The sequence below is a fragment of the Cryptomeria japonica genome, chromosome 2 (assembly GCF_030272615.1).
Source record: "Cryptomeria japonica chromosome 2, Sugi_1.0, whole genome shotgun sequence".
Lineage (NCBI taxonomy): Eukaryota > Viridiplantae > Streptophyta > Pinopsida > Cupressales > Cupressaceae > Cryptomeria > Cryptomeria japonica.
This window is the reverse complement of record NC_081406.1, coordinates 661,955,245-661,981,027: the sequence shown is the minus strand read 5'-3', so window position 1 is coordinate 661,981,027 and position 25,783 is coordinate 661,955,245. Positions and strand designations below refer to the sequence as shown.

At 37.3% G+C, this 25,783-nt stretch overlaps 1 protein-coding gene across 4 annotated transcripts in view; it reads left to right on the top strand.

The window, feature by feature from the left end:
* Positions 1-522: 522 nt before the first annotated feature.
* Positions 523-25,783, top strand: part of LOC131061464 (uncharacterized) — a 62,770-nt gene continuing 37,509 nt past the window's right edge. The window contains exons 1-2 of one of the 4 annotated variants that reach the window (XM_057995173.2): positions 523-1,401; positions 2,113-2,319. In XM_057995173.2, coding sequence (XP_057851156.2) covers positions 2,121-2,319 — 199 coding nt within the window. In that variant the 5' untranslated portion in view covers positions 523-1,401; positions 2,113-2,120. Of the gene's footprint in view, positions 2,320-25,783 lie in introns of all 4 variants that reach the window. The other 3 variants (XM_057995167.2, XM_057995161.2, XM_059216823.1) reach the window with 3 other exon arrangements.

Genomic DNA, 25,783 nt, shown 5'->3' with positions numbered 1-25,783 from the left:
GTTTTTCTCTCAAACTTTTTCAATGATGTGCCTCAAAGTAATACCATGATCAATTGTAAAATGCTTAGACCCGAAACAAACTTGCTCTTTTGCACATTTCTTCTACCCACTTGCCAATTCTATTTTCTATCATGTTGTCAAATAATTTTACAAACAAATAATTTATCATTATGATCTTGTAATTAAAGGGACTATTCAAGGCTAATTGTCCAATCTATGGAAAACCTTATTGATTAATATTTTCATAATATGCAATGCAAGAGTTTTCATACTCAATTTTAAATATATCCGAATTTTCTAACAACCAAATTCTTAACACCTATCCCGGTCTCTTACTCAATAAAATTTCATGTGTCAGATAGAGGAAGGAAATTTTCGAGGTAAAAAATACGTACTTTATTGTACTTCAGGTCTAAAAACATGGAAATACTGTCATATAGCCATGAAATTTATTCCTGTAAGGTGTTCGTCAGGTTTATTGCAGAGCTATTAATTCCTCAGAATTCTGACGCTCTGTAATAAATCGTTGGAGTCGTCTGCTTGCCGGGAAAATGTTGATGGCGCAGTTCTCAACACAAGTTGCCCATACTTTAAGCAGTTTACTCTTCTTGCCGACTTCCCGAATCCCGATATGAAGCAAAACTGCCCAATATTGTTCTCTGCAAAATAAAAGCGAATGTTCCAGTCCGCGCTTCACCTTGTCTGGAAGACTGAACCCACCGTGGCCCTCCCTTTAAACTGTGGCTCGCAAAACTACTACGAAAAGCGAATAAAATCAGACGAGCTGGAGAAATTTTGAATTTTTTGTATGAAGAAGAATGTAGCTCCTTTGTTCCTCTTATATTTTACAGAGTAGAAGATTACGGAACCGAGGAGAATAATATTGGAGTGAACGTAATCCTTTCACTCTGCAGAACAGAGGAGGTTCAATTATCGATGGTGGACACCTGATTTCTTCAAGGCTGCTGCCCCTACCCTGTTATATAGGTAGGGCTTCATAGGCCTTTAGATACTAGTTTAACTACTACCTACCCCAGAATTCAGAGAACAGAACTATTTACCGTCTTTAGTCCTCCAGATTCAAATCCATCCGTACGCCGAAAATACCGCGGGTGGCTTACTTCTTCGGAGCTGTCCTTCATCAAGGTTTATACGAGTGGTCTGCCATTTAATCCGTTGGCGGTAACAACTCAGAGCTCCACAGACACTTAAATGTGTCTGAGAATAATCCTTTCTCATAGCCAAAAGCTGCTTCTACGTGTAATTTTAGGCAGAAAGGGTTCAAATATTCAGCAAAATATGAGAGTTTGTAGCCACAACCTTCTTCTGTAGAAGAGGCGGAAAGCAAGGCTTGAGACTTCGCCAGTTCACACTGGAAATAGGCTACTGACAAGATATAAGGTGAGACACATTAACTCCAAATTTCTTAAAATATGAGTGCCTATAGACTACTGACATTTGAGCTGCCAAGATGAGGCACGTTGACTCCAGAGCTCTTTAAAATATTGGTGCCTTTAATGTGTTTAAGATATGAACCCTTCTGTGCAGAGGATTTGCGGACAGTTGGACCTAAACCCTAGTTAAATAAGGCTTGCTTAAAAGAATCTTAGATTACCTGTTCTTAAAAGTCAAGGGTTATGGTTGGGAACGCCTTACCTTGAGAGCGTTGGGTGGTTTACCTGAAAACTTTCATATGTATGCTATTCTACCCCATCTGCTTTCGCTCCATGTTCGATATCCGTTTCTTGCGGGTTTTGGTGCCGTTCATCCGTTTATTTATTTTTGTCGTGGATTTTTCTATTCCATTAAATGAAGTTTAATCTTTATTCAATGATGTAGTTCGAACTTCCCATCTGATCGCAAAAGTCTGCACGTAATATTGTCGTTGTGTGTATTCCCGGCCCTTGTTCATTCTCCTTCCACACATCTGTTTCTGGTATGATATAAGGTCGAGGGATCAAACCTTATAAGGAAAAATGCTGTATATTAACTGTAATGCTGTAGCATGAGAATTGTGAAGCGTTTTGTCTGACTGAAAATAAAATTTGTTAATACATCATAATATCTGCAACTAAGCTTCTGGAGTAACAAGATTTGGGCTTGTAAAATTAGGAAAGAAGATGGAGTCTGGGCTAGAACGCGGAGAGCGCTTTTCAGTGGCGTGTGCGGACTGCATGTCGGACACGTGTATCGGCCAATCGTGCTCTGGAACGAATCGGATGCTGGTCCGTTTCCTGTATATGGCCATTTTCCTTGTCAACACCCTGATTGCGTGGATGGTGCGAGATTTTGGTCAAAATGCTTTCGCTCATCTCCGTTGTAAGTTTCTTTTATTTCTTCTTTCCTGCTCTTAAAACTGCGTCACATGGTTGGGCTGCCAAGTTGTTATGTCTTTTTGATGCATCAATTCTTCTCTGTTACTCAGTTTTAAATTAAGAAGAAAAAATCAAGAATAAAGATGCGCTTCTTATCATTTATTTACAAACATGGCAAGACAATTGTGTTCTCGTTTAAGGTGATTTAAATTAGATTTTGACGCCTTCTAATTTTCCTTAATCTAGTGTTTTCTCTCAAATCGAAGGCCAACATACCGCCAAAAATCGATCAAATCAAACAGAGTATGAATGATTAAGAAATTTAGTATAAAGTACCATTGACAGTGATGCTCTAGGATAACTTTTAAAAAGTAGTCTCGAGTTGACATTTCATGGTGGCAATGGTATCTAGGAACGTTATATAAGCAGTGGTGTGGAGGGTGGGGGCTTGATTTTGTGGCATATTGTAAGGAACTCGTAGGCGCGTGTACTCCATTAATGGAGATTACATGTTCAGAAGATGGCAAGCTTTTTAGTTTGAAAATAATATAAATTTAATGGAAGAACTAATGCTCTTGTGGAACTCTTGAAATAGGGGATATGTAACAATTCGGTTTGACAATAATCTAAAAGTAAAGTTTACTTTTGTTTAATGTTTTATCTATCGTTATAAATAAAGTAAAGCATTCGTATCAATACTTAAATATGTCATTAAAGATTGATTATGGGTGGTGTTGTCATTGTGCCTGCCCACCCAAATTCAAGCCCCTGCTAGATTGTTGAGTACATAGACTTTATATCCGTACTGGATTGATGTGCTTGTAAATTAGATCTGCTGGTTATTAAGATGAAAACTTGTCCCATCAACTAAACCGGGTTAATGTCTAAAATGATATTGAAGGTCCATTTCAACCTTTAATAATTCATATGTATATATAATATCTTTTTAATAATATATATAAATATATATATATATATATATAATATCTTTTTTATTATAATTCAGTTAGGTTGGGGTTCATGGATGGAGACTTCTTCAAAAATTTCATTAAGTGCTGTTGAGGTTTTTAAAGAATATTTTATAGCTGGTGGTCTCATAAATTTAAGAGCTGTGAATGACTGTAAATACAGATATAAAAATAAATAAAGATCATTTTTTCTAAATTTGTTTTTCTGGTGGGAATCTAAAATTTCAGATGATTGATAAGTGTCAAAAAAAATAAAAATTCCTGATCTGATGGAATAATTTCCAGTCCTACCAATCAAATCTATATCTTAAAATATAAAAACTACTATTATTCAAAAAAAAAAAAAAATAGATTGTAATTAATCCTGTAACATTTTGAAACCCCTGTTCCTTGAAAATAAAAACTGAAACCCCATAAAATCCCATCCTAAATATCCTTGAGATTACCTATTAATAGCTTCGTGTCCTGCGAAACCGTTTAGAGTACCTTTGAGAAACTCGTTTGTAGCCCCACAAAGTGAAACCATTGAATGCCTTGAACGAAGCTGAACGTCCGTTTCAACCTTCAACTTCCCGATAAAAAGAACAGAAATACAAAACCTTTTTTAATGTGGTTTAATAAAGATACTTAAATTAGGCACGAACGAAGCTTGTCATGGCTTGTTCCGTGGTTCCTTGGATGAATAATTCAATATCTCAACAAATAGATCATATCAAAATGGCGTGCTTAAAGATACTCAGAGTCGTCCATCTGTAAAGAACTTTGAATGTCAGTTTTGTCCTATGATAATAAGCTTTAAACGGTAGAGGCTTGGTTCACTTAATAACTTACTGGCTCATGTAATTATCAAGTACTGCCGAGAAAACGACAAAGTTTTATTGGAAAATGGCTCTATAATTAATTATTATTATTTTTAGGTTTCCTTTGTAAGGGTTTTGGGAATCGCCGTGAATAACTGTCATTAAATATTTTGTAAGAAAGTGGGCGAAAATATTTAAAATAAATTCAGCTACCAGGTGGCAAACATACTTCTTACAAGCTCTTGAAATGGGTGTTACAAATTCTTTGCGTCAAACCACCATGATATGCTGGAAATTTCTGGCTAAACATGTTGGGTTTCATAATTTACGCAGGAGATTCGGCATGTTGTATGGGGCCTTAAATCAATCGAAATTAACCTAAGATTAATGAAAGATATTGAAAGTCATCAAACTGTTTTTATCCAACACAAACACGGGAAACAATCTTTCAAATTATGGACAATGAATACGAAATATGTATATTGATTTTTCCTGAATGAAAATTGCAAAACATGTCAAAGACTGTATAGAAGCCTCTATAAGACACATATTAAAACCATTCCACGGGACAACAACTGTCGATTTATTAATAAAGTCCAAAACAAAACTTTAAAGAGAACTTAAAATCTAAGGAAAGGTGTGTCTCGCTAAGGAGAAGTATTGTTTAACAAAATGTATTAAAAAATATAATAAATAATTTGGATTAGAAGATTTAACATTTTCTCTTTGATCTATTTGTATTAGGAGATTTAACTTTTTTTCTTTGATGTAAAGGGGAAATAATATGAAGATTTGGACAATTTGAAGTAACTCCACAAATTCAGTTTTCTGTCATTGTTTTTGGGCAATTTGAGCTTTTCATCTTGACACAGTCATGTTAAATTATCAATAATTCAATTGACCATCTACACCGTACATGTAGCCGTACTTATTCGAACATAGTAACCTTGTTTCATTGATCAATCTACAACTATAATAATTGAGTAACATCCACCTAAGATTAACATCTACCAAATATTACTTGGCTCCCTTTGTTCCTTATTCTTTTGTGAGCAATTGCTATCAATCTGTTCCAATCGCCATGAATGATTGTTCACCTAAACCTCTCCTCAGTAATTGTTGGGAAGAAAATATAACATGTACTGCACCTTCGCTCCTTATAATCAAAGTTCAAAAACTAGAGACAAAAATGGAAATACACAACACTGGAATGCCAAAATTGAAGCGTATACACGAAAACTCTCTTAAGTAGTGTACCCAATCTCTGAACAAGAAGTTAACTGGAAATGATAACGATCCTCCATCCTTTGATGGGTTTTCTAACCTCCTCCCTACCGCCTCTGTGAAAATTCTATTGCAGTTACTGATTATTAACCTCCTATCTTTAATAGATTATTTGATCAACAAATATTGGAAAATAACACAATTACAACTTCACAAATAAAAATAGGCGGAAAGAAATATGTAACACAATGACACGATATTTCCGGACAATTGTCCCTAGAAAAACCCCGAAGGGAAAACTAGTACTGCAGATGAGAAATATATTAACTTCAACAAATTAAGATATACAAAATTCCTTGCCTCTCACTGGCAGAACTCCGACAATCTCCCAATTTCTCTCGCTAATATTCCTGCACTGCTATCCCCAACGCTATCACTGTGCCCCTTGCTATCACCGCAAGACTAATTGCAAACTCTGCAAATGATTCACAAACTTCATGTTTTCCAAATGACCCATGACCCCTTTTTATACTACTCTGTTGGAAAACCAACGACCGAGATTAATTCAAATCAACGGCTGAGATTAAGAGAACTCAATAACCAATAACTAATTTTGGCTATGAGGTGTCACCTAAAAAGAGCCACTATTAAATAACAATTGTTTTTATCCTAACAATAGGATCTGACAAAAACAACCATTTTCTAATTTCTCGGTTAGGACGAACAACTGTCCAAGCTACCCATAATTAACACTCCCTCTTAGCGAGGAAGCTATTTTGCACGACACCCAACTTATCTCTGAAGAAGATGAATTTCGCCGTCCCCAATGCCTTTGTTAGAATGTCTGCTACCTGCTCCTTTGTAGGTATGTACTGTGGCTGAACAATCCCCCTCTGTACACAATCCCTGATGAAGTGATACCTGATGTCTATATGTTTCGATCTATCATGAAACACTGGATTCTCAGTCAACTTGATGCAACTCTGATTGTCGGAGTGTATCACCGTAGTCTTAACGTTCTGACCAAACAAGGCTACTAGCAACTTCCAAGCCATATAGCTTCACATGTCGCCATGCTAGCTGCTATGTGTTCTGACTCTGCTGAACTCAAAGCCACAGACTTCTGCTTCCTGCTGAACCAAGAGACAACCCCTGATCCCAAACTGAAACAACACCCTGAAGTGCTTCTCTTGTCTGTTGTACTGCCTGCCCAATCTGCATCAGTATAGCCCATCAACCTGATTCCTTCACCTCGAGCATATCTAATCCCATACTCGATTGTACCTCGCAAATAACACAGCACATGCTTTGCCGCTGTCCAATGCACTCCCTTTGGCTCAACCATGAACTGACTAAGAGAGTTAACTACAAATGTTATATCTAGCCTGGTATTGACCAAATACATGAGAGAACCAATCAACTGCTTGTATAAGGTGGGATCTACATCCTTCTCTCTGGATGTGTCTACCTTCCTCCAATTTGTGATCGTAGGTGTAGACATGGCTTTGCAATCTTCCATCTTGAACCTCTTCAAGATTTCGATGCAATATTTCCCTTGCCCAAGGAAAATATCTCCATCTGTCTGCCATACCTCCATGCCTAGAAAGTAGTAGATAAGTCCCAAATCTTTCATCTCGAACTGCGCTGCAAGGTCCCTCTTGCACTCCTCTATGAGCCTTAGTGAACTAGTTAGAAACAAGTCATCCACATACAGGACAAGATTGAGATCTCACCCCCAACCACCAAGTAGTAGAGGTTAGCATCCGCCTCACTCTTCACAAAGCCCATTTCCTGCAAGTAACTATCAATGCGCTCATACCACGCTCTGGGAGCCCGCTTGAGTCCGTACAAAGCTTTCTTTAATCTACACACGTGGGTCTCTTTACTGTGTGCTACAAAGTGCTCTGGTTGTTCTATGTATACCTCCTCTTTCAACTCGCCATTTAGGAACGCTATCTTGACATCCATTTGATGGATCTGCCATCCCATCTGTGCTAAAACTGATATTACATCTCGTATAGAAGTATACCTGGCCACTGGAGCAAATGTCTCCTCATAGTCTATTCCCTCCTTCTGAGAGAACCCCTTTGCCACAAACCTTGCCTTGTATTTCTCGATGCTACCATCTGCACCGTGCTTGATCTTATAGATCCAACGTGATCCAACCACAACCCTATCCATTGGTCTAGGAACTTCCCACACATCGTTCTGCATTATTGAGGTATACTCCTCAACCATTGCATCTTGCCACACCTGATGTTGTGCAGCCTCCTGATAGCTAGAAGGTTCACTATCTACCAACTGACCAACTAATGCTACATAGTCATCATACCTGGCTGGTTGTTTCCGTTGTCTACTACTCCTCCTAGGAGTACCCACTAACTCCTGAGTATTCTTTTGTGTCGGCTGAACCTCATGATTCCTACTGCCAACTGTAGAGGATGAAACATCAACCTCCATGTCTTCTTGATGCATCTCCTGCTGCACCAGTTGCTCCATACTCTGCGAACTCTCACTACCTGAGCCTATGCTTGTACTAGTAACTGTACTTGAGCTTTGTTGCCCTTGACTCGATTGAACTATCCTTGGAGCTTCTATCGGTTGCTCACTCTGATCATCTGCTGGCAAATCTTTGGACCTTCTAAATGCCTTGTCCTCCATGAACTTGACATCACGCTTGACTATAATCCTCCTGGTCCCTGGAATAAATATTCGATATGCCTTTGAGGTTTCACTGTACCCCACAAAGTACCCCTTTTCTGCAGTCTGATCTAACTTGGTACGTGTATCCTTAGGAATGTGGCAATATGCCAAACTTCCAAAGATCTTGAAGTGACTGACATCTGGCTTCTTCCCAGTGAATGCTTCCTCTGGTGTCATCTTCTCCAGTACCTTATGTGGAACTCTATTTTGTATGTATATTGTTGTACTGCATGCCTCTGCCCACAGATAACGAGGCATATCCTGGTCATGCAACATAGCTCTTGCTGCCTCCGATATAGACCGATTCTTCCTCTCAGCAACTCCATTTTGTTGCGGATTGTAAGGAACAATCCACTCTCTCTTGATTCCTTCGTTGGTGCAGAACTCCTGGAACTCATTTCATTTGTACTCGCCTCCATTATTTGACCGAAGAACCTTTATCTTCTTTCCTGTCAAATTCTCCACAAGAGCTTTGAACTCTTGGAAGCGACTGAAAACCTCATCCTTGGTCTTCAAGAAGTATATCCAAGTCTTCCTGGAGAAATCATCAATAAAAGTAACAAAGTACTCATACCCTCTGAGAGACTTCGTCGACATAGGTCCACATACATCTGAATGTAGTAGATCAAGAACACCCTCAGATCTTGTCACTTCTTGGAAAAGATGCTTTCGCAAACTTCCCCAACACACATCCCTTACATATATCATCATGCTCTGTGCTCACCTCTGGAACACTTGTCACAGTTTCATGAAGCAATTTAAGTGCTCCATGATGTATATGGCCCATTCTCCTATGCCATAGCTCTCCAAGATCTCTAGGATTACTACTGCTCAGGAGTGCCTTAGGAGTATCAAACTGCAACCTATAAAGTCGACCACTCCTAACTCCAATTGCTATGGGTGATTTCCAATCCTTATGCTTGATCAACACATGAGCCCCTCTAAAGAGTACATTGTAACCTTTATCCTGAAGGACAGATACGGAAATCAGATTCATACCTAAGCCTGGAACATGTAATACATCATGAATGGAAATCATCTTGCCATTCTCCCTCTGAAACTGAATAGTCCCTTTCCCAACTGGGTTGAGTTTGGACAAGTTCCCCATAGAGATCTGGATTCTGGTGTTCTCCTCCTTGTAGCTGGAGAAGTACTCTCTAACTCCTGTCATATGAAATGACGCCCCACTGTCTATATACCAGACACTCTGTGAGGTTGAGCTAATCATAAAAGCTATGAGTGCAAACTCATCCTCCAATCTACCAGAGAGCTTCTCTGCACTTGTTGAAGCTGCCACTTGGTTCTTGCCCTTCTTATCTTTCTTCCTTTGTGGGCAATCGCTGACATAGTGGCCAAACTCGTGACATCCAAAGCATTTGATCTTAGACAGAGCCTTCTTCTTCTTCTCACCTTGTGGATTTGATCCTTTACTAGATCACTTCTTTGCTTTCCCTTTACTCGCTAGGGCAATGTTTTTCTATTCCACCTCACTTTTCTGACTCTTATTGTTGGCTCCATTGACAAGGCTTAGTCTAAACTCCTCTTGAGTGAAATCACTCCAAAGTCGATCCCAACTTGGTAAGGTGTCTCGTCCATTAATAACTTGAACAAAGATATCCCACTGCTTAGAAAACCCATTTAGGGCTATTCTTACTAGCTTGTCATCATCTAGTTTATCTCCAACAACTGCTAACTCATCCTTGACAAGTCTAAGCCTGGTGAGGTAACATGTAACGTCTTCTCCCTTGTTCATCCGAGTATTCCTCAACGTTTCTCTGAGAATCAGCTTTCGGTTGGTGGTTGCATTTTGGTATAGATTCAGGATGGCATCCCACATTGCTTTCCCTTTATCCAAATCTGAGATATGAGGAACTATGTGATCCTTAACACCATCAAGGATTATCCTCCTCGCTTTGGCATCATCCTTCTTATATGCTGCAAGAAGGGTTGCATCTGTAGGTACAGTCAAAACAGTGGTAACATATTCCTTGATACCATTCTCTTCTAGCAATAAAGAAATTTTGGCTTTCCAGACAACAAAATTTGAGGCTCCATCTAATCTATCCTGATCTCTTAAACCTGCTGAGGCCATCTCAAGGGATAAAAGAAATAATAATTCTAAAGAAGTCAATCTAGATTTTATAACCCTTCAATTTCTTTCCTTGCCTAGGGTCAACCTTTTCTACCCTCAACTTAGCTCCGATACCATGTGAAAATTCTATTGCAGTTACTGATTATTAACCTCCTATCTTTAATAGATTATTTGATCAACAAATATTGGAAAATAACACAACTACAACTTCACAAATAAAAATAGGCGGAAAGAAATATGTAACACAATGACACGATATTTCCGGACAATTGTCCCTAGAAAAACTCCGAAGGGAAAAAGTACTGCAGATGAGAAATATATTAACTTTAACAAATTAAGAGATACAAAATTCCTTGCCTCTCACTGGCAGAACTCCGACAATCTCCCAATTTCTCTCGCTGATATTCCTGCACTGCTATCCCCAATGCTATCACTGTGCCCCTTGCTAACACCGCAAGACTATTTGCTAACTTTGCAAATAATACACAAACTTCATGTTTTCCAAATGACCCATGACCCCTTTTTATACTACTATGTTGGAAAACCAACGATCGAGATTAATTCAAACCAACGGCTGAGATTAAGACAAGTCAATAACCAATAACTAATTTTGGCTATGAGGTGTCACCTATAAAGAGCCACTATTAAATAACAATTGTTTTTATCCTAACAATAGGATCTGACAAAAACAACCATTTTCTAATTTCTAGGTCAGGACGAACAGCTGTCCAAACTACCCATACCTAATGCTGTTATTTCTGGGTCAGGACGAACAGCTGTCCAAGCTACCCATAATTAACAGCCTCGCTCCCTGCCGTTTGCTCCCCTGCCTTTCCCCCATTTGCTATTTAAAATGCATATTTTACTTTTATCTTGTATGTGGGGTTCATCTTCAACAAAACAAGTTCCATTCTTTTGTGAAGGAGAAATATAACACCCAAATGTTTTCCATTTTATTTTCTTTCTCGAGGTACATGATATATCATAAACTCTTATTTTTCCACATATAAAACACTTGATTGGCTTATTGTCCATCTACCTAATTAGGAGGACTTTCATCATCAGTGCTAGAGGTGGAAGAAGAAAAATCTGTAAGATCATCACGATAAGTATGATGATAAACTTCCGTATTTTGGCTATTTATGTTTTTGGAGTTTTGTGTTGTGGGGCTACGACATAATCTCCTTCGGTTTTTTAAGAATTCTTTTTCTTAGCAAACTGCCACTCCTGTTGAATGAGAAGTTCGAATCAATGTTTAAAGTTGCCTCTTTTAGATTTTCTATGACCAGGAGCATTTTCAAAAACTTTGTGTAATTTGAATTGGGACAATTAAGGATGATAGAAATGAGCATGCCATTTTAGGGATTCCCACTTGTTGCACAATATGCCTGCTAACTTGCTAAGTGTTTTTAAACCTAGACGCAGTGTTTGTAACATCCTTTCTGTCGCCCAATTTTGTGTTAAGAAGTTGCAGAATAAATCCATTTTCCAATGGGCAGATTGTTTATCATAAAGATCAAGCACTGTTTTTTTTTTCCAAGTTTTTGATTTCAGGGCTTCATTGTGTATTACAAATTGGGCTGAACATGTAGATTTTATTAAGGTCAAAGCTTGTCTATCCTTTTTGTTAAACTGTACTAACTTCATAGCATCATAAGAGGGTGTCTCAACCATTTCTCCAAGATCATTACATATTGGAGTGTTTTCCATTTTCTTTATAATTTCTTGTAATTAGTTTACTTGTACCGGAAATTAAACTTTCTTTGCCATTTCTTTGTAGCATCCTTTCCCTCACCCAATTTTGTGTTAAGAAGTTGCAGAATAAATCCATTTTCTAATGGGAAGATTGTTTATCATAAAGATCAAGCACTGTTTTCCATTTTTTCCAAGTTTTTGATTTCAGGGCTTCGTTGTGTATTACAAATTGGGCTGAACATGTAGATTTTATTAAGGTCAAAGCTTGCTATCCTTTTTGTTAAACTCTACTAACTTCGTACCATTTCTCAAAGATCATTACATATTGGAGTGTTTTCCATATTCTCTATTATTTCTCGTAGTTAGTTTATTTGTATCGTAAATTAAACTTTATTTGCCATTACAAAAGATATCGACTAGAACTCTCTTATGCAATTCCCTTTTTATTTTTGAAGAAAACTATCAATAAGGAAAGCAAAGCAAAAAGAAATCAATCAAATGTTTTGCCAATCAACATCCCTTCTAGAATTCAATTTAGCGCCACGTGTGAAGAACAAAACAAACAATGAGGGTGCATGTCGATTTTTAGCCCCTATGCTTTTTTAATATTTGTAAAGGGCACAGATCTGCCAAAAATAAAAAACGCTGCACGTATGGAGCGCATGTTTATAACCTTTATGCCTTGCTTGCTAACATAGTTGGCACTTGTAATCAAGGTGATGAGGGATAGCAGAGAGCCAAGGAAGAGAGAAGATTAGGGCAAGTTAATGTTATCAGATTTCCACAATCCATGCTAATATTTCATTTAGTTGCTTCCTGGATTTGATTGTGTAACCAGAAACAACTAAATGATATTAGGGCAAATTGCTGGGTTCTCTAGGCATTGGGAGATGTCATGTGAAGTTACAGCAAACTAAAGAGAAGAAAAGATGCTAGGTTAGACGAGATGAATATTGACCAAATTGATGAGAGATATAAATATGCTATAAGTTTTGAGACTGAGATTACAAATGATGTATTGTAAGTGTCAACACACAAACATGCATGTATAAATCTAGGAAAGGAAGGATGATTAGAAAACTTGAGAGAGATCAAGACAAAGATAGCCCTCCAATGATCAGATCAAGAATTAAACTCTTCTCCTTAGACAATATTAAAGAAGGAATTCGAAAACTTGCGGTGGCTAAAGCTCGAGACATAGATGGCATACAAGCAGAACATTTAAGATGGGGATTAGAAATCCTCACGCCTCACATCAAAAGAATATTCAATGGAGTCATCCAAAATGGATTTCTAACAAATTGGTCAACTAGTGTGGTCATCCCCTTGCTCAAAAGTGGTGATATCAATAACCCCTCAAATTACTGTACTATAATGATCAATCCTCTCTTCGGTAAACTTTTTGGGAGCATGATAGAAAGGTGAATCAGTATTTGGGCTGAAAAGGAGGGAAAGAAAGCAAAATGGCAAGCGGGCTTTAGACCAAAGTATTCTACCATTGACCATTGCATAACACTTAAGACATTTGATTGAGAAGGCATGGGATAAACAAGGAGGGGAAGTCTTTTGTTGTTTTGTGGATTTCAAAAAAGCTTTTGACATGGTACCGAGAGGCAAATTGTGGAGTAGAATGGAAGAGTTGGAAATTCCAGTACAATATAGAGCTGTTGTTCATAGATTGTATGACCAAGTTTGGGCTAAGATACGAATAAAACAAGGATTATCAGAATGTTTTAGAAGTGACATATGTTGTAAAATGTGGATCAAAGAATAATGACAGCGATTTTGGAAGATTGATTGCCGTGAGTAATTGATCGTCCCCACCATTGAATCCGGTTTATATATAAGAGGAAAGGTTGCCTACGTAGGGACATGTCCATACGTGGCAGTTGCCACGTGAGGCAACCGTTCATAACAATATGTTTGTTTAATGTTTAATTTGCTGAACTACATGCTCCGTTAGTTTAGTATAATGCGATCGATAATCAGTTATCGTGCCCACTGTGATTACATTACAGTGCATACTGCAATGTAATCACAGTGGCACTATAGATATCGTGCTCACTGTTATAATCATCGCAGTGTATACAATGTTACTGTCCATTTGCATACCGGGACTATGTGTTAATATATCACTCTCCAGAATGACTTTCAGGCATCGAACTAATAACCACATATATATAACAATCGATTTGCCATCAGTTAGATTCACGAGGGCTATATCTTAACAACATTGGGGTCAAGTAGGGCTGCCCATTATCTCCTACCCTATTTGGGTTATACAATGACAAGTTAGAGGAATGGATAGACAAGTTTGGGGGTGGGGGAGTTCATCTGACCAACTATGTAATCAAGCTGCTTTTATATGTTGATGACCTTATTTTAATGGCAAAAACAACACAAGATTTGAAAGAACCCTTGATGGCTCTAAAACGTTTTTGCTAAGAGGTGGGGATGTGGGTGAACACTAGCAAAACCAAGGTTATGATCTTTACCTTGAAAAGAAAGAAGGTCCATAGAGAATTTGTCTTTGAGGGAAACATCTTACAAGTGGTCGATGAATATAAGTACCTTGGCCTAGATTTCCACAATAAACTCAGTTGGGAAACATGTAGAACAAAAAGGATCCAAGGAGGATAGAAAGCCTTATACTCACTCCAAAATAGATGTAGAAGAGCAGAATTATGGGATTGGAAAAATAAGAAAACTCTTTTTGGGTTTCTTGTGGTTCTGATGGTATTATACGGATGTGAGGTTTGGGGCAGTAGCACTTCAACAAGGAAACAGAGGCAAATAGAGAGATTACAAAAACATTTAATTACAACCAGTCTCAAGATTAAATCATCTATCCCATATGAGATTGTCCTAGCGGAGGCGGGGACTTTCCCTATTGAGGCATCAGCTATGTTCCAACTGCTAAGTTACTTAAGGAGGTTAGAAAACATGGAGACTCATCATTGGCCAAAAATGGCAGCAAGTGAGAAGTTAGACAGAAGGAAGAGCACATGGACTGTAAAAATCCTCAACTAATGTGTTTGTTGATAAATGAAGTTCTCAGAGTATGTAAGGATGTGCTTGGAAAAAAAATTAAATATTGTTTCATTGGAACTCAAACATTAATATTTCACAGTTCTGTAACTTTAAATTGATCAATTCATAAGGTTTAATTCTGTATAAATTTTACAGTAGGCATACATTGTCTTTATACTTATTGCACATTAGGAATTTGTACATTTAAATTAAGCATTCGAATAGTTAATTGAAAGGTTCATGGTGCACCTAGTAAATAAACCGTGGTTGCCAATTATAGATTAGATGTTGGTGCCAAAATTTGTTGCAGAACTCAACAATAGGGGCGTCATATATTCTTCAACGAACTTGATAGAGGAAAACACCCACAGTTGCAGACAGATTACCTGGTGAGGGAACTACACCTAGTAGCACTCTCCAGAACCTCCACACGATGACTGCAGCCTCCAAGTCACTTCACGACATTACCATTTCAGATCAAGCTTCAATTTTTACATGCTATAATTTCAATATCGGGTTAGGACACACGGTTTGTGTTGAGTGCCAAGTCCGGTTCATAAACCTAGGTCTTCGACGGTATTATATCTAGTCTCGCGGTGTAGACAAATGCACATACCCGCACCACAACACATAGGAGTCATTCTTCCAAGAACTAGTATGCGTTGCTTTAGTGAATATTAATTCCGCTCTAGTCAAGGATGAAATCATACGGACCACTAGGCTAGTCTTCCAATTGATGAAAGGCAAATTAGACTAAACGTGTATCCTTACACGCAAGCTTCTATTTGCAGATATCATCCCCAAATCTTCAGTCTGTCAACCTCCCGTGAAAGACCTTCCTAAATCCAACCCAAAAGGTAGTTCGAAGAAACCTATTTCCGAACCGAATAGAACTAAATCGAACCAACCAATAAATCCAATTCCATTATTTAAAACTATCGATAAACTATCGAATAGTTTAGGAATTAATTAATTTATATTAACAAATGGACAATTAATATAAAGTAATTAATATTACAAAAATCATTTATTAATTAATTTATATTTGTAAATTGAAAACTAATATAAAAGAATTAATATGCTAGTCTAGTCTAGACTTAGACTAGGAATTTATTAGGGAATATTACATGGACGAAACAAAACATTAAATGGATGAATAAATTGAGTATTAACCTACAAGACTGCCCAAATAACAAGGGAGAAATAAAAAAATACATACAAGAAAAATTCAAAGAAAGCATGTTAGATAGATGTAATTAAGATATCTATGCTAGTAATGTTTCACTTATTGTCAATTTCAAGAATGATCTTAATATGCGCTATGACATGTGGTGCTTGGTGATGAACATTCAAATCACTTCGGCCTTAGCATCCATTTGTTTCATCTAATCAATTTTGTGATAATCTCTTGTAGCATAAATTTGAGGGAGCGGATAACACAAGGTGTCCAAAGATGTGTGAATAAAACTCCTTGACCAATAAACCATTTTTTCTACAATTTTTGGTGTTTTTTGTTATGACTTGAATAATATTTTGATGCCCTATTTTCTCAATGACTATCATGAGGATATTAGCAATAAATGAATCATCCTTCACCTTTGCCTTAGTCTATTGCTATTGCTCTTAAAGATATTGCCCCCTTGGGGGACATTGCAACGACATTGATCAATGGCCAAATTTTTGCTTCCATCCATAAAATATGGTCACCCTTGTTCGCCCACAAATCTCTTACGGGCTTTAATGAATCCTCTACAATCTTTACCTTGCCATTGTTGTCAATATGGTGAGTGAACAACATTGGAAGCCAAACCATTTGCATAGATACATCTTACAATGTGTTGATCAACATTTTCTCAAGACAAAGATCATAGGTTGTTCTTCAGGTGTTGACAAAAATGGGTGGTTCTCTACCACAAGATTAGGATTAGATAGAGAACGGGGCATCATTCCATGAGATCCTTTTTTTGCCAAAGAGTGATTTGATTTATGGATTGTTACTTCATTTACTTTCTCCCTCTAACAAATACATGCTGTGGCTTGCTTTGGTGGAATGGATACACCATAATTTTTTGGGCAAGCTTTGATGTTGTGGCCAAGATGCCACACACGTGGACTTTCACTTGACTAGATGAGCTTAAATACTTGATGCCACATTGGTTTCAAAACCAAGCACAATCCCCACCACTTGGAATTGGCTATGTTGTGAAGCTAGAATTGGTTGCCCTTGTAATTCCTGTGGCAACCAATTTGAGAAACAACACATTTGAAACAAATGGAAAAAAAATGTAGAACCTAACTCATAATTTTTTTAAACATATGCCTGAAACTTATAGAAGAATGAAACAAAACAAGAGATTTCATTTCCCAAAAAAATATGGAAAAAAAAGGAAACCATTAAAACTTATCTCTTTTTGATGCAGTCAAGATTGAGGGGTCTTATCAAACTACCAAATCTTACAGCCTTAACTTTTCATCCAACCTATTATATGGAAGCAAAACCTTAAACATATTTTTATTGCAACTGTCGTGTGCATTCATACAAAAAATACTTCAAAAACAATTGCATATGTTGAGAATTTCAACAAGAAACATAATTCAGAAATTTTACAGGAGTTATAGTCACATCATGCCTTCTTATCTTCAATCTCTCTTGCCTTAAACTTTCTTGGCTGCACTCCTCGTTGAAAATATTTTTTTCCCTTCATCCTACAGCTCTCATGGCTGCCTTACACACCACTAACACACCTGTAAATTCATTCTTCTTGCATCTGTTCTTCTCCTCTTGGCAAACTGTTTTCCTATGCTTTTCTCATCCAATCCACTAGAGCAACCTGCAAGTTCTTTTCTCCAACCTTGCTGCTGTTGATTGCTGTCTCTTAACACCATTAAAGGCTACATTTTATAGAGGTTAAAACCTCTGTGAGGCATTAGAAAGAGGCACCCAAATCTGTTTTTTCATTTCCCTCCAGTTGTCTTTTGAAATTCCTTTGTATATGCTTGAAATTCTTCATTAAATGCTTCCAAATATGAAACTCAATTTTGCTGCACCACATCCCACAACTTTTTGCTGTATATACGTTTAAATAATGAATAAAAACATAAACCAAATTGGACTCCTTTTAATTTGAAGAGTCATTAATAATTTTTCCAAAAATCACTAGCTTTTTCCTCCATTTCAGGCACCTAAAATGAAAGGATAGAACAAGAATGGGATGCCAAAGGTCACTTTCCTTATGAACACTTATCTAAGCATCCAAATTGAATAAATCAGTTAATTTTCAATCTATAATATTCCAATTTATAATAATGTAGAACTTGAAAATAAAAAAGAAATTAATTTTTTTGTGATGCAGGATTTGCTTGTGAGCCCAAATGCTCCTGCATCACGTTTTGCAAAAATACTCCTCTACCATTTCCTTGGTAGTGAATAGGTCCTTTCATGTGCTTAGGAATAAGTTAATACCAAACCAACCACTAAGGAATTGTCACCAAGTAATCTTCAACTCTATTCGTGCGATGGCAAGCAAGACTATATATTTTTATGTTTTGCATTCACAATGAGGTAAACTAGTCTGTTTTAGTGTTTCAAATGCTTTAGAAGTCGCTTTTTAGGGTTAGGGGTTTGTTTTTATTGGTCCAACTCAAAATCAAATGCCAAAAAAACTAAAATAATAAAAAGAGGCCAAATCATTTGCATTTTGTTCGAGTCCATGGAGTTCGAGTTGGGTTCACTTGGGTTTGTTTGAAATTTGTTATTGACCCATAGCAAAAGGTTGCCTTTTGGATGATTCCTAATTAAACAACATTGGCTCAACAATTGAATGTGGATCTGACCTAGATCTAGAAGGCTAAGCAAAGAATCAATAACATAGGTTTTGGTGGAAGATTCTAGTGTTTAGAGGCAAGTGATGTGGGTGTTGGAGCTGTTGGGTTTATTAGACTAGATTCTAGTGCGCGAAGTTATATTCCGAAAACACATGGAGAGAAAGGTGGTTGGTGTTGTGATGTTTTCACACATCACCCCATTGCATATGGGGACCCCCACTTTTTCGCTTTCTTGGTTAGTTGTCTTAGCTTAGCTTTCGGTAGTTATCGAGTCTTTGCTATTAACCTTTGTGTTGAAGAAGCCAGTGGGTCAAAAGTTAATCAAGTTACGTCTCTCTCTTTTGGATGGAGTAAAGACAGCCAGTTATCAAGACTTTTGGAATGGATGACTCATCTTTTGCTTGCAGGGCTAGAAATGAAATGAATGACTAAGGCATTGATTGCCTTCCTTTGCCCTTCTTGTGAGATGTGAAATGAAGCGATGTGAGATGAGGTGTCAATTAGAGAGGGTTAATTGCACTTTGTTGAAAGGCAAGTCGCATAGGGAAAAATTTGTGTAAGTATGGGAAAATTTCCATTGCCCTCTGACGGGAACGATTTCCATTGCTTAGACATTGGAGCGATTTTCTTGCTTTGCCTTTGAAAAGGGTTGCTTGCACTTTATCAAGAGGTAGGTCGCATGAAAGAAATTGGGCTGAGTTTGATGCGACTTCCATTGCTCATGCTTTGAAGCGGACTGCACTTCCATTGCCTAGGTCTTGAAGCGAACTTTTGATGTACTTCCATTGCTCCTCCAAAGGAGCAACTTCCATTGCCTATCCATAGGAGCGAACTTCTTAGTTTGCCCATGAAGTTGTCCAAATTCCTCCTTATGATCACGCTAAGCAAAGCAATAGGAATGAACATTTTGGTGATTTCAAGCAACTTCCATTGCCTATCCTTAGGAGCGAACTTTTAATGCATTTCCTTTGCTCCTTAGAGGAAGTCAACTTCCTTTGCCACTTTGAAGGAGCAAATTTCTGTAATGTCCCCACTTTGAAATAAAATTCAATAATAAATGATAATAATAAAATTAAAATATTTAAAATTAAATTAAAATATAAAATAAAATAATTAAATATGATTAAATATGATTAATTAAAAATTAATTAAGTTAATGAAAAGTCAAAAGAAATGAAAGGAAAAGTTGTGACTCCCTCAACAATGAGATATAAAAGGGAGAAGAGAACCTCATTTGAGAGGGGGAATAATTTGGAAATGAGAAGTGCAGATCTGATTTAAATGATAAGTGCAGATCTGATTATGAGAGGTTGTGTCCCTTTCAAAGGGCAGAAATAATGAAGAGTTGCACTCTTTCAAAGGGTGCTAATGGTGAAAGGGTGTGTCTCTTGCCAAAGGGTATACATGATGAAGAGGCGTGACCTCTCCCTCACATTAAGAGATATAAAGGAAAGGAATCAAAAGCATCTAGTAAGATCACCATTGATCAGATTAGATCAGAATTGTTATCAAGTTAAAGGCAGTAACATTTGTGTTCTTGGTGGTATGCATCGGGATGTGCTTAATAAGTATGCTTAATATATGAAGCCCAATAATGTTCTTATGCAGAATTAATAGTAATGCTAATATGGACTGCAATATGTATGACAATCATACTTAATTTCATATATATATTCATAATACATAAGAAATATATATACTTATAGTCTAAATCATGTTATTACTTTCCGTATTTAAGAAGATGGGATTGAGATGTTCTAAAGAGGGGCAGTCTAAATCCAAGCAATAGGTTAAGTCCTAAGATAGGGTTAGGATCAGTGACCCATAAGCCTTGAGGGTATAGACCCAAGATAGGTAAGGGCTTGGATCTATAAACTTTGAGGGAACCTACTGTAGTTGGTCTCTAAGCACTTTGGTAACATATGTAAACCCTTCTCCCTTAAAACTGAAGTAGTAGCAAGGTTTGATATCTATATCAAGAACTATGAATAATGAAATTAATCAGCTAATGAGGAAAATAGACAAGCACTTGTTAATAACTTATTGAAGAAAATCTATCAATTTTAGTATATTTAAATAGATCAGGTAGGGGACATTACAATTTCCTTTTTTGCTCATTGAAAGAGATCAATTGATACAGAACTTGATGAAAACTGCTGGAGATAACAATTTGAAGTCACTTCCTTTGCTCCCTCCTAGGAGCGAAGTGTACTTCCTTTGCTCCTTCTCAGGAGTGAATTTCCTCCCCAAGCCTTCTATGACATCTAAAACACCCTGTGGTCATCATATGCTGCCTTTGTCAAAAGATGAATTCAATTCTCGACTAGCAACCTTGAATTTGACTAAGTATGAGGTCACTTCCTTTGCCTCCTCTCAGGAGTGAACTTGACTTCCTTTGCCTCCTCTTAGGAGCAAACTTGACTTCCTTTGCTCTTTCCTAGGAGCGAATCTGGCTTCCTTTGCATACTTAATGGTGATTTGATGAATTTCAACTAATGCAACCTCGTTTTGATCATTGAAGGGGTCAAATTCATCACGATTTTGATAAGGAACAGGTGGAAGATGGTGAATTGATTTCACTTCCTTTGCTCCTCAATTGGAGTGAACCTGCCTTTCTTTGCTCTTTCATGAGAGCGAAATATCTTCCAAGGCCTTCCTTGAAGGTAATTTGATGCATTCTTAGTTGATGAAAAGAGGGCAAATTGATGAAACCTAGCTAAGTGGCGAATTGAGGTCACTTCCTTTGCTCCTTCTTAGGAGCGATATTCACTTCCATTGCTCCTTAATTGGAGCGAACTTCTCTTCCTTTGATCCTTCATGAGAGCGAAAGGGCTTCCAAGACATGTTTTGAAGATGATTTGAAGCATTTCCACGCAAGAAGGATGAGAAACTTAAGCTATGAATTGGTGACAAGAGACTAATTGATGAATGGATGGCTAGAAGTAAGCTAGATGGTTGGCGAAATTCATTTCCTTTGCTCCCCTTTAGGAGCGAATTTCCTAACTACGCCCAACAACACACACAAACACATTTGGTGCCAAAAGTCGAATTCAAAAAGGGAAAATGTATTAAGTGATTGACAAGTTGGCCACCTTGGAAAAATGATTTTAATTTTATTCAACAAAATTAGGTCGGCCTTTAGCCCAAAAGACACATCCTTTCCTCCAAGAACATATAAATGCTAAGTCAATTCATTCATTTGGTCACAAATTCTAAACATTTTCCTCTCAAACAGTGAATTAAAGTGCAGAGCAGCAAATTCTAAGAGCAGAAGTAGCAATCATAATCAACAGGGAAGCAAACTTACTCAGCAAAGGAGCAAATTCAGTCATCCAAAAGGGCGAATTTCATCAAGTGTAAGGCAAATTCATTCATCTACCTCCAACATCAGCGAAATTCCTAAGCACTATCAGACATATCTTTGGATCAGGCGCATCAATTCAGGGTTAAAATCGTCCTAATCAAACAAAGTCAGAATACAAGGAATAAAAGAGGGTGTGTAAAGTTTATATATTATGTGTGTTTGATACTTGTTTGTTTGTTTTGCAGGTGGTAAAGGAGGAAATTAAAGGGACCAGGTTGGAGGAAGACCGAAACAAGTATCCCAAGGAGGAAATTTCAACATCAAGGTCAAGATACAAGGAAGATGTCTTCAAGAGGAAAGATTTCATTGACAAGCATAAGGGTATCATGGAAGGTGCTTTCACAAGAAGGATTTTGAGGTATTTGTTGTCCTCATTTTTGTTTCCAAAAATGAAGGACCACTATAATAAATTTTTTGTGAAAAAATGAAAAAATTTACTCTATGGCAAGTTTCCCGAGGCAGAATTTTGATGAATCCTTGGACTGGCTTAATCATCAGTCTATCCTCGAACTACGTTTTGAATTTCGTCAAATTCTGGGTTCGTTTGCTATGCCTTTCCTTCAAAATTGGGTTTTAAAACCCCGATTGCAAGTGGAGAATTTTCTTCAAACTACAAGTTTTAATGATATTCATTGTTTTGGTTATTGTAGGGGAATTTTTAGCTTATTACATGTGCATCTTTATCAAAAGATGTTACTTGCAATTTGTTTTAAATTTCCCTTTCTTGTTTTTGTCTTTTTTATTGTTTTTTGGTATTTTTTAGTTAAAATAGGGATATTTTGACTCAATTACAAGTAAACTTGCAGTTTGGTCAAAAAACCCCTACTTTAATGTTTTTTGCATGTAATAGGGATTTTAAATCCCCATTGCATATGTGCAAGCATTTCTAACTACTTGTAGGGATTTATTTCCCTTTTACAAGTAATTAAAACTTGCATTTCTCTCCAAAAAACCTGATTTTATGCACAAAGTGCATTTTTGACATTTTTAAAACTTGCTATTTGGTTCAAAAAACCCAAATTTGCCTTGTAAGTGAAAAAGTAAAAAATAAAACTTGCTATTTGGTTCAAAAAACCCGATTTTGGCCTAGTGAGTGAAAAAGTGAATTTTAGAACTTGTCATTTGTTCTAAAAACCCAATTTTTATTCCCTTATGCATTTCGAACTTGTCTTTTTCTTCCAAAAACCCGATTTGCAAGAAAATCATTTGTTGAACTTTTCAAAGCAAATTTTGTGGAAGATTTGTTGGAGGAGGAAGGCATTTTTGTTTCTACCCTATTTTCATGCATTCTTGGACACTTTTCACGCCACATGGAGGTTGTATTGACTGGTTTTTTGCCCCAAATCAGCAAAAACGTGTTTCCAAAATGCCACATTTTGGGGGATTTGAACTTAATGAAGCTGCATTCTTCTAAATCGTTTTGAACTATCCTACCTAGGCATGGAGTTTAGGATAAGTTTCAAGCTATTTAATGGGCCATCAAAGATGCAATAGTTGCCACATTTTTTCCACGTGATTCCTTTGGCTGCATATTGGAAGGGTTTGATGCCACGAATCTTCAACAATATGAATCGTTTTTGCATCTTATACTAAGGCGTTGAGAATAGATGAGGATTCTTTAGATTTTCATGCCACTTCTTTGGGGTTTGCTACCACGTTTTTATGCAAAAGGTGTTTTTCCCAAAAACGTGGCAAGGGTTTTTGCATTGCGGTTTGTCTTATTTTATTGGTGTGTCTTCTCCATTCCAAAGATTGTTGCATTTTTTGGAGAAGTATTTTCAGTTTCAAGAAAGGTATGTCCTCTTTCTTTTCTTTCCTTCATTTTGTTATTTTCTTGCTTTCTTAGTTTTCTTTCTTAGTTGCATTTTTGGATATGTGTTGTTCTTCCCCCAAAAAATCGGTTTTTGTGAGAGAAATTTCCCCCTTGGTATGCAATTTTTGAATTGCATTGTTCTTCCCAAAATTCCCTCTTTACTTGTATTAGGGATTTTTAATCTCGATTACAAGTTCGCTGGAAATGCTTGTTCTTCCCCTACGGTTAAGGAATTTAACCATTTTTGGTTGAAATTCCAAGTTGAAAAGTGTGAAATACCCCTCCCTTGCAAATTCGGGTTTTGAAAACCGGATTACATGTTGAAGAGTTCTTCCCATTTTCATGAAAATGACTTTCTCGGATTTTCCCATTTCTATCCATTCATGTTCCCTATATCCGTACTTTCCATTTCCATCATTTCCCGCAAGTCAAAATCTCATTTGTCGTCCATTTCTCCATTTTTGAATTTACAAGTGTACTTGTATTCGGGTTTTAAAACCTCGATTGCATGTATGTCCTTTTCAACTTGTATACTTGCGAAAATTCTCCCAAGATCCGAAATTGGTCAAAGTCAAGATTTTCCCATTTCTACATATTTCTCCTCTTCCTTTCACAAAATCGTGAAATTCAAGAATCAAAGTTTTACCCATTTGAAGAAGGAAGAATGATATTTGCAGCTGACTATGATGTTGCCTTAACTCTTTTAAGTCTTCATCACAACATTCCAGATTCACAATCAATGTCAGATTTGTCGGCATCTCCAACTCCAAAGAAAATGAAATACAAATATGACAAATATCAGAATGAGGTTGCATCTTCCCAAGTTTCTTCTCCTTTGGATCGCATCAGAGACACAGAGATAGGGCACGTTGATATGGTAGAATTCATCAACAAGGTAGAAGATCCATAGGATAATAACTTGCAGCGGCTGTTGGACAGCCATATCCATCATGCATCTCCCTTCCTAGTGGCTGCCCTAGAACCTGAGTTCGTTCTTGCATGCGCCCATCATTTTGACAAGGAATCAGGAGTCAACAAAAATGATGATGGTGAAGCTATAATTCGTCTTGATGCGGATACAATCGAGAAGGTCTTCAGAATACCTCCTGGAAATCACCAAAGAAAGTGCAGCAGAGTATTATGTGAAAAGGGAAAAAGATTGCAAGCGACACATCAATAGGTGGATCCAAGAGCCACGACCTTCCTTCTCAAGGTGGGCAAAGTTGTACCATTGTGATTTCAAATGGGAGATAGGAGACACCATCACTCTTCTCAGCAGGATGATGGGCCTTGAACATTCTAATGTCTTTGAGCCATGGATGTATCAGTTCATTATGTTCATACGGCAGTCACATCACATTTCATGGGGGGAAGTCATCAGCGATGCCTTGTGCAAACAACTTGCAGCAGTTCCTACCACTATGACCTTCTTCATGAATTCTTATTTGGTATATTTAGCAGCATCATTTAGACACTTTCCAGGTCTTTCTACCAAGGGTTATCGCTCGCTTATACCAGTTTGGGAATATTATGACCAGTTGCCATCGAAACCCAGCAAATTGCATTTTAGAAGGGTCCAAGATGCATTCTTCGGATATTTCATGTGTCAGTTTGACATGGATCTCAGGAACAAAAGAGTATCAGATGAGGCATGGGTCAAGGTGTCTGAGTATGGGTGTTTGTTCCTTCAATTTCCCACCTTCACTTATATGAGGATTGGATGCTATGATAGTCAGCCATACATGCTTCCAAGATACCCAACCGATAAGATAATTCTTATGGAGTTGGGAAGACAGATCATGGCTGTTCATATTTTTCAGTCTACTAGACACAAGGTTGGAATGGGGATCTCTACCACAAACCCATTGAAAATTGGTCGATACTCCCTTGTCACATTTGTGAAGGCTAGGCCATGGAGGCTGAATTGCAGGAAATCAAGCTTAAAAGGTTCAAA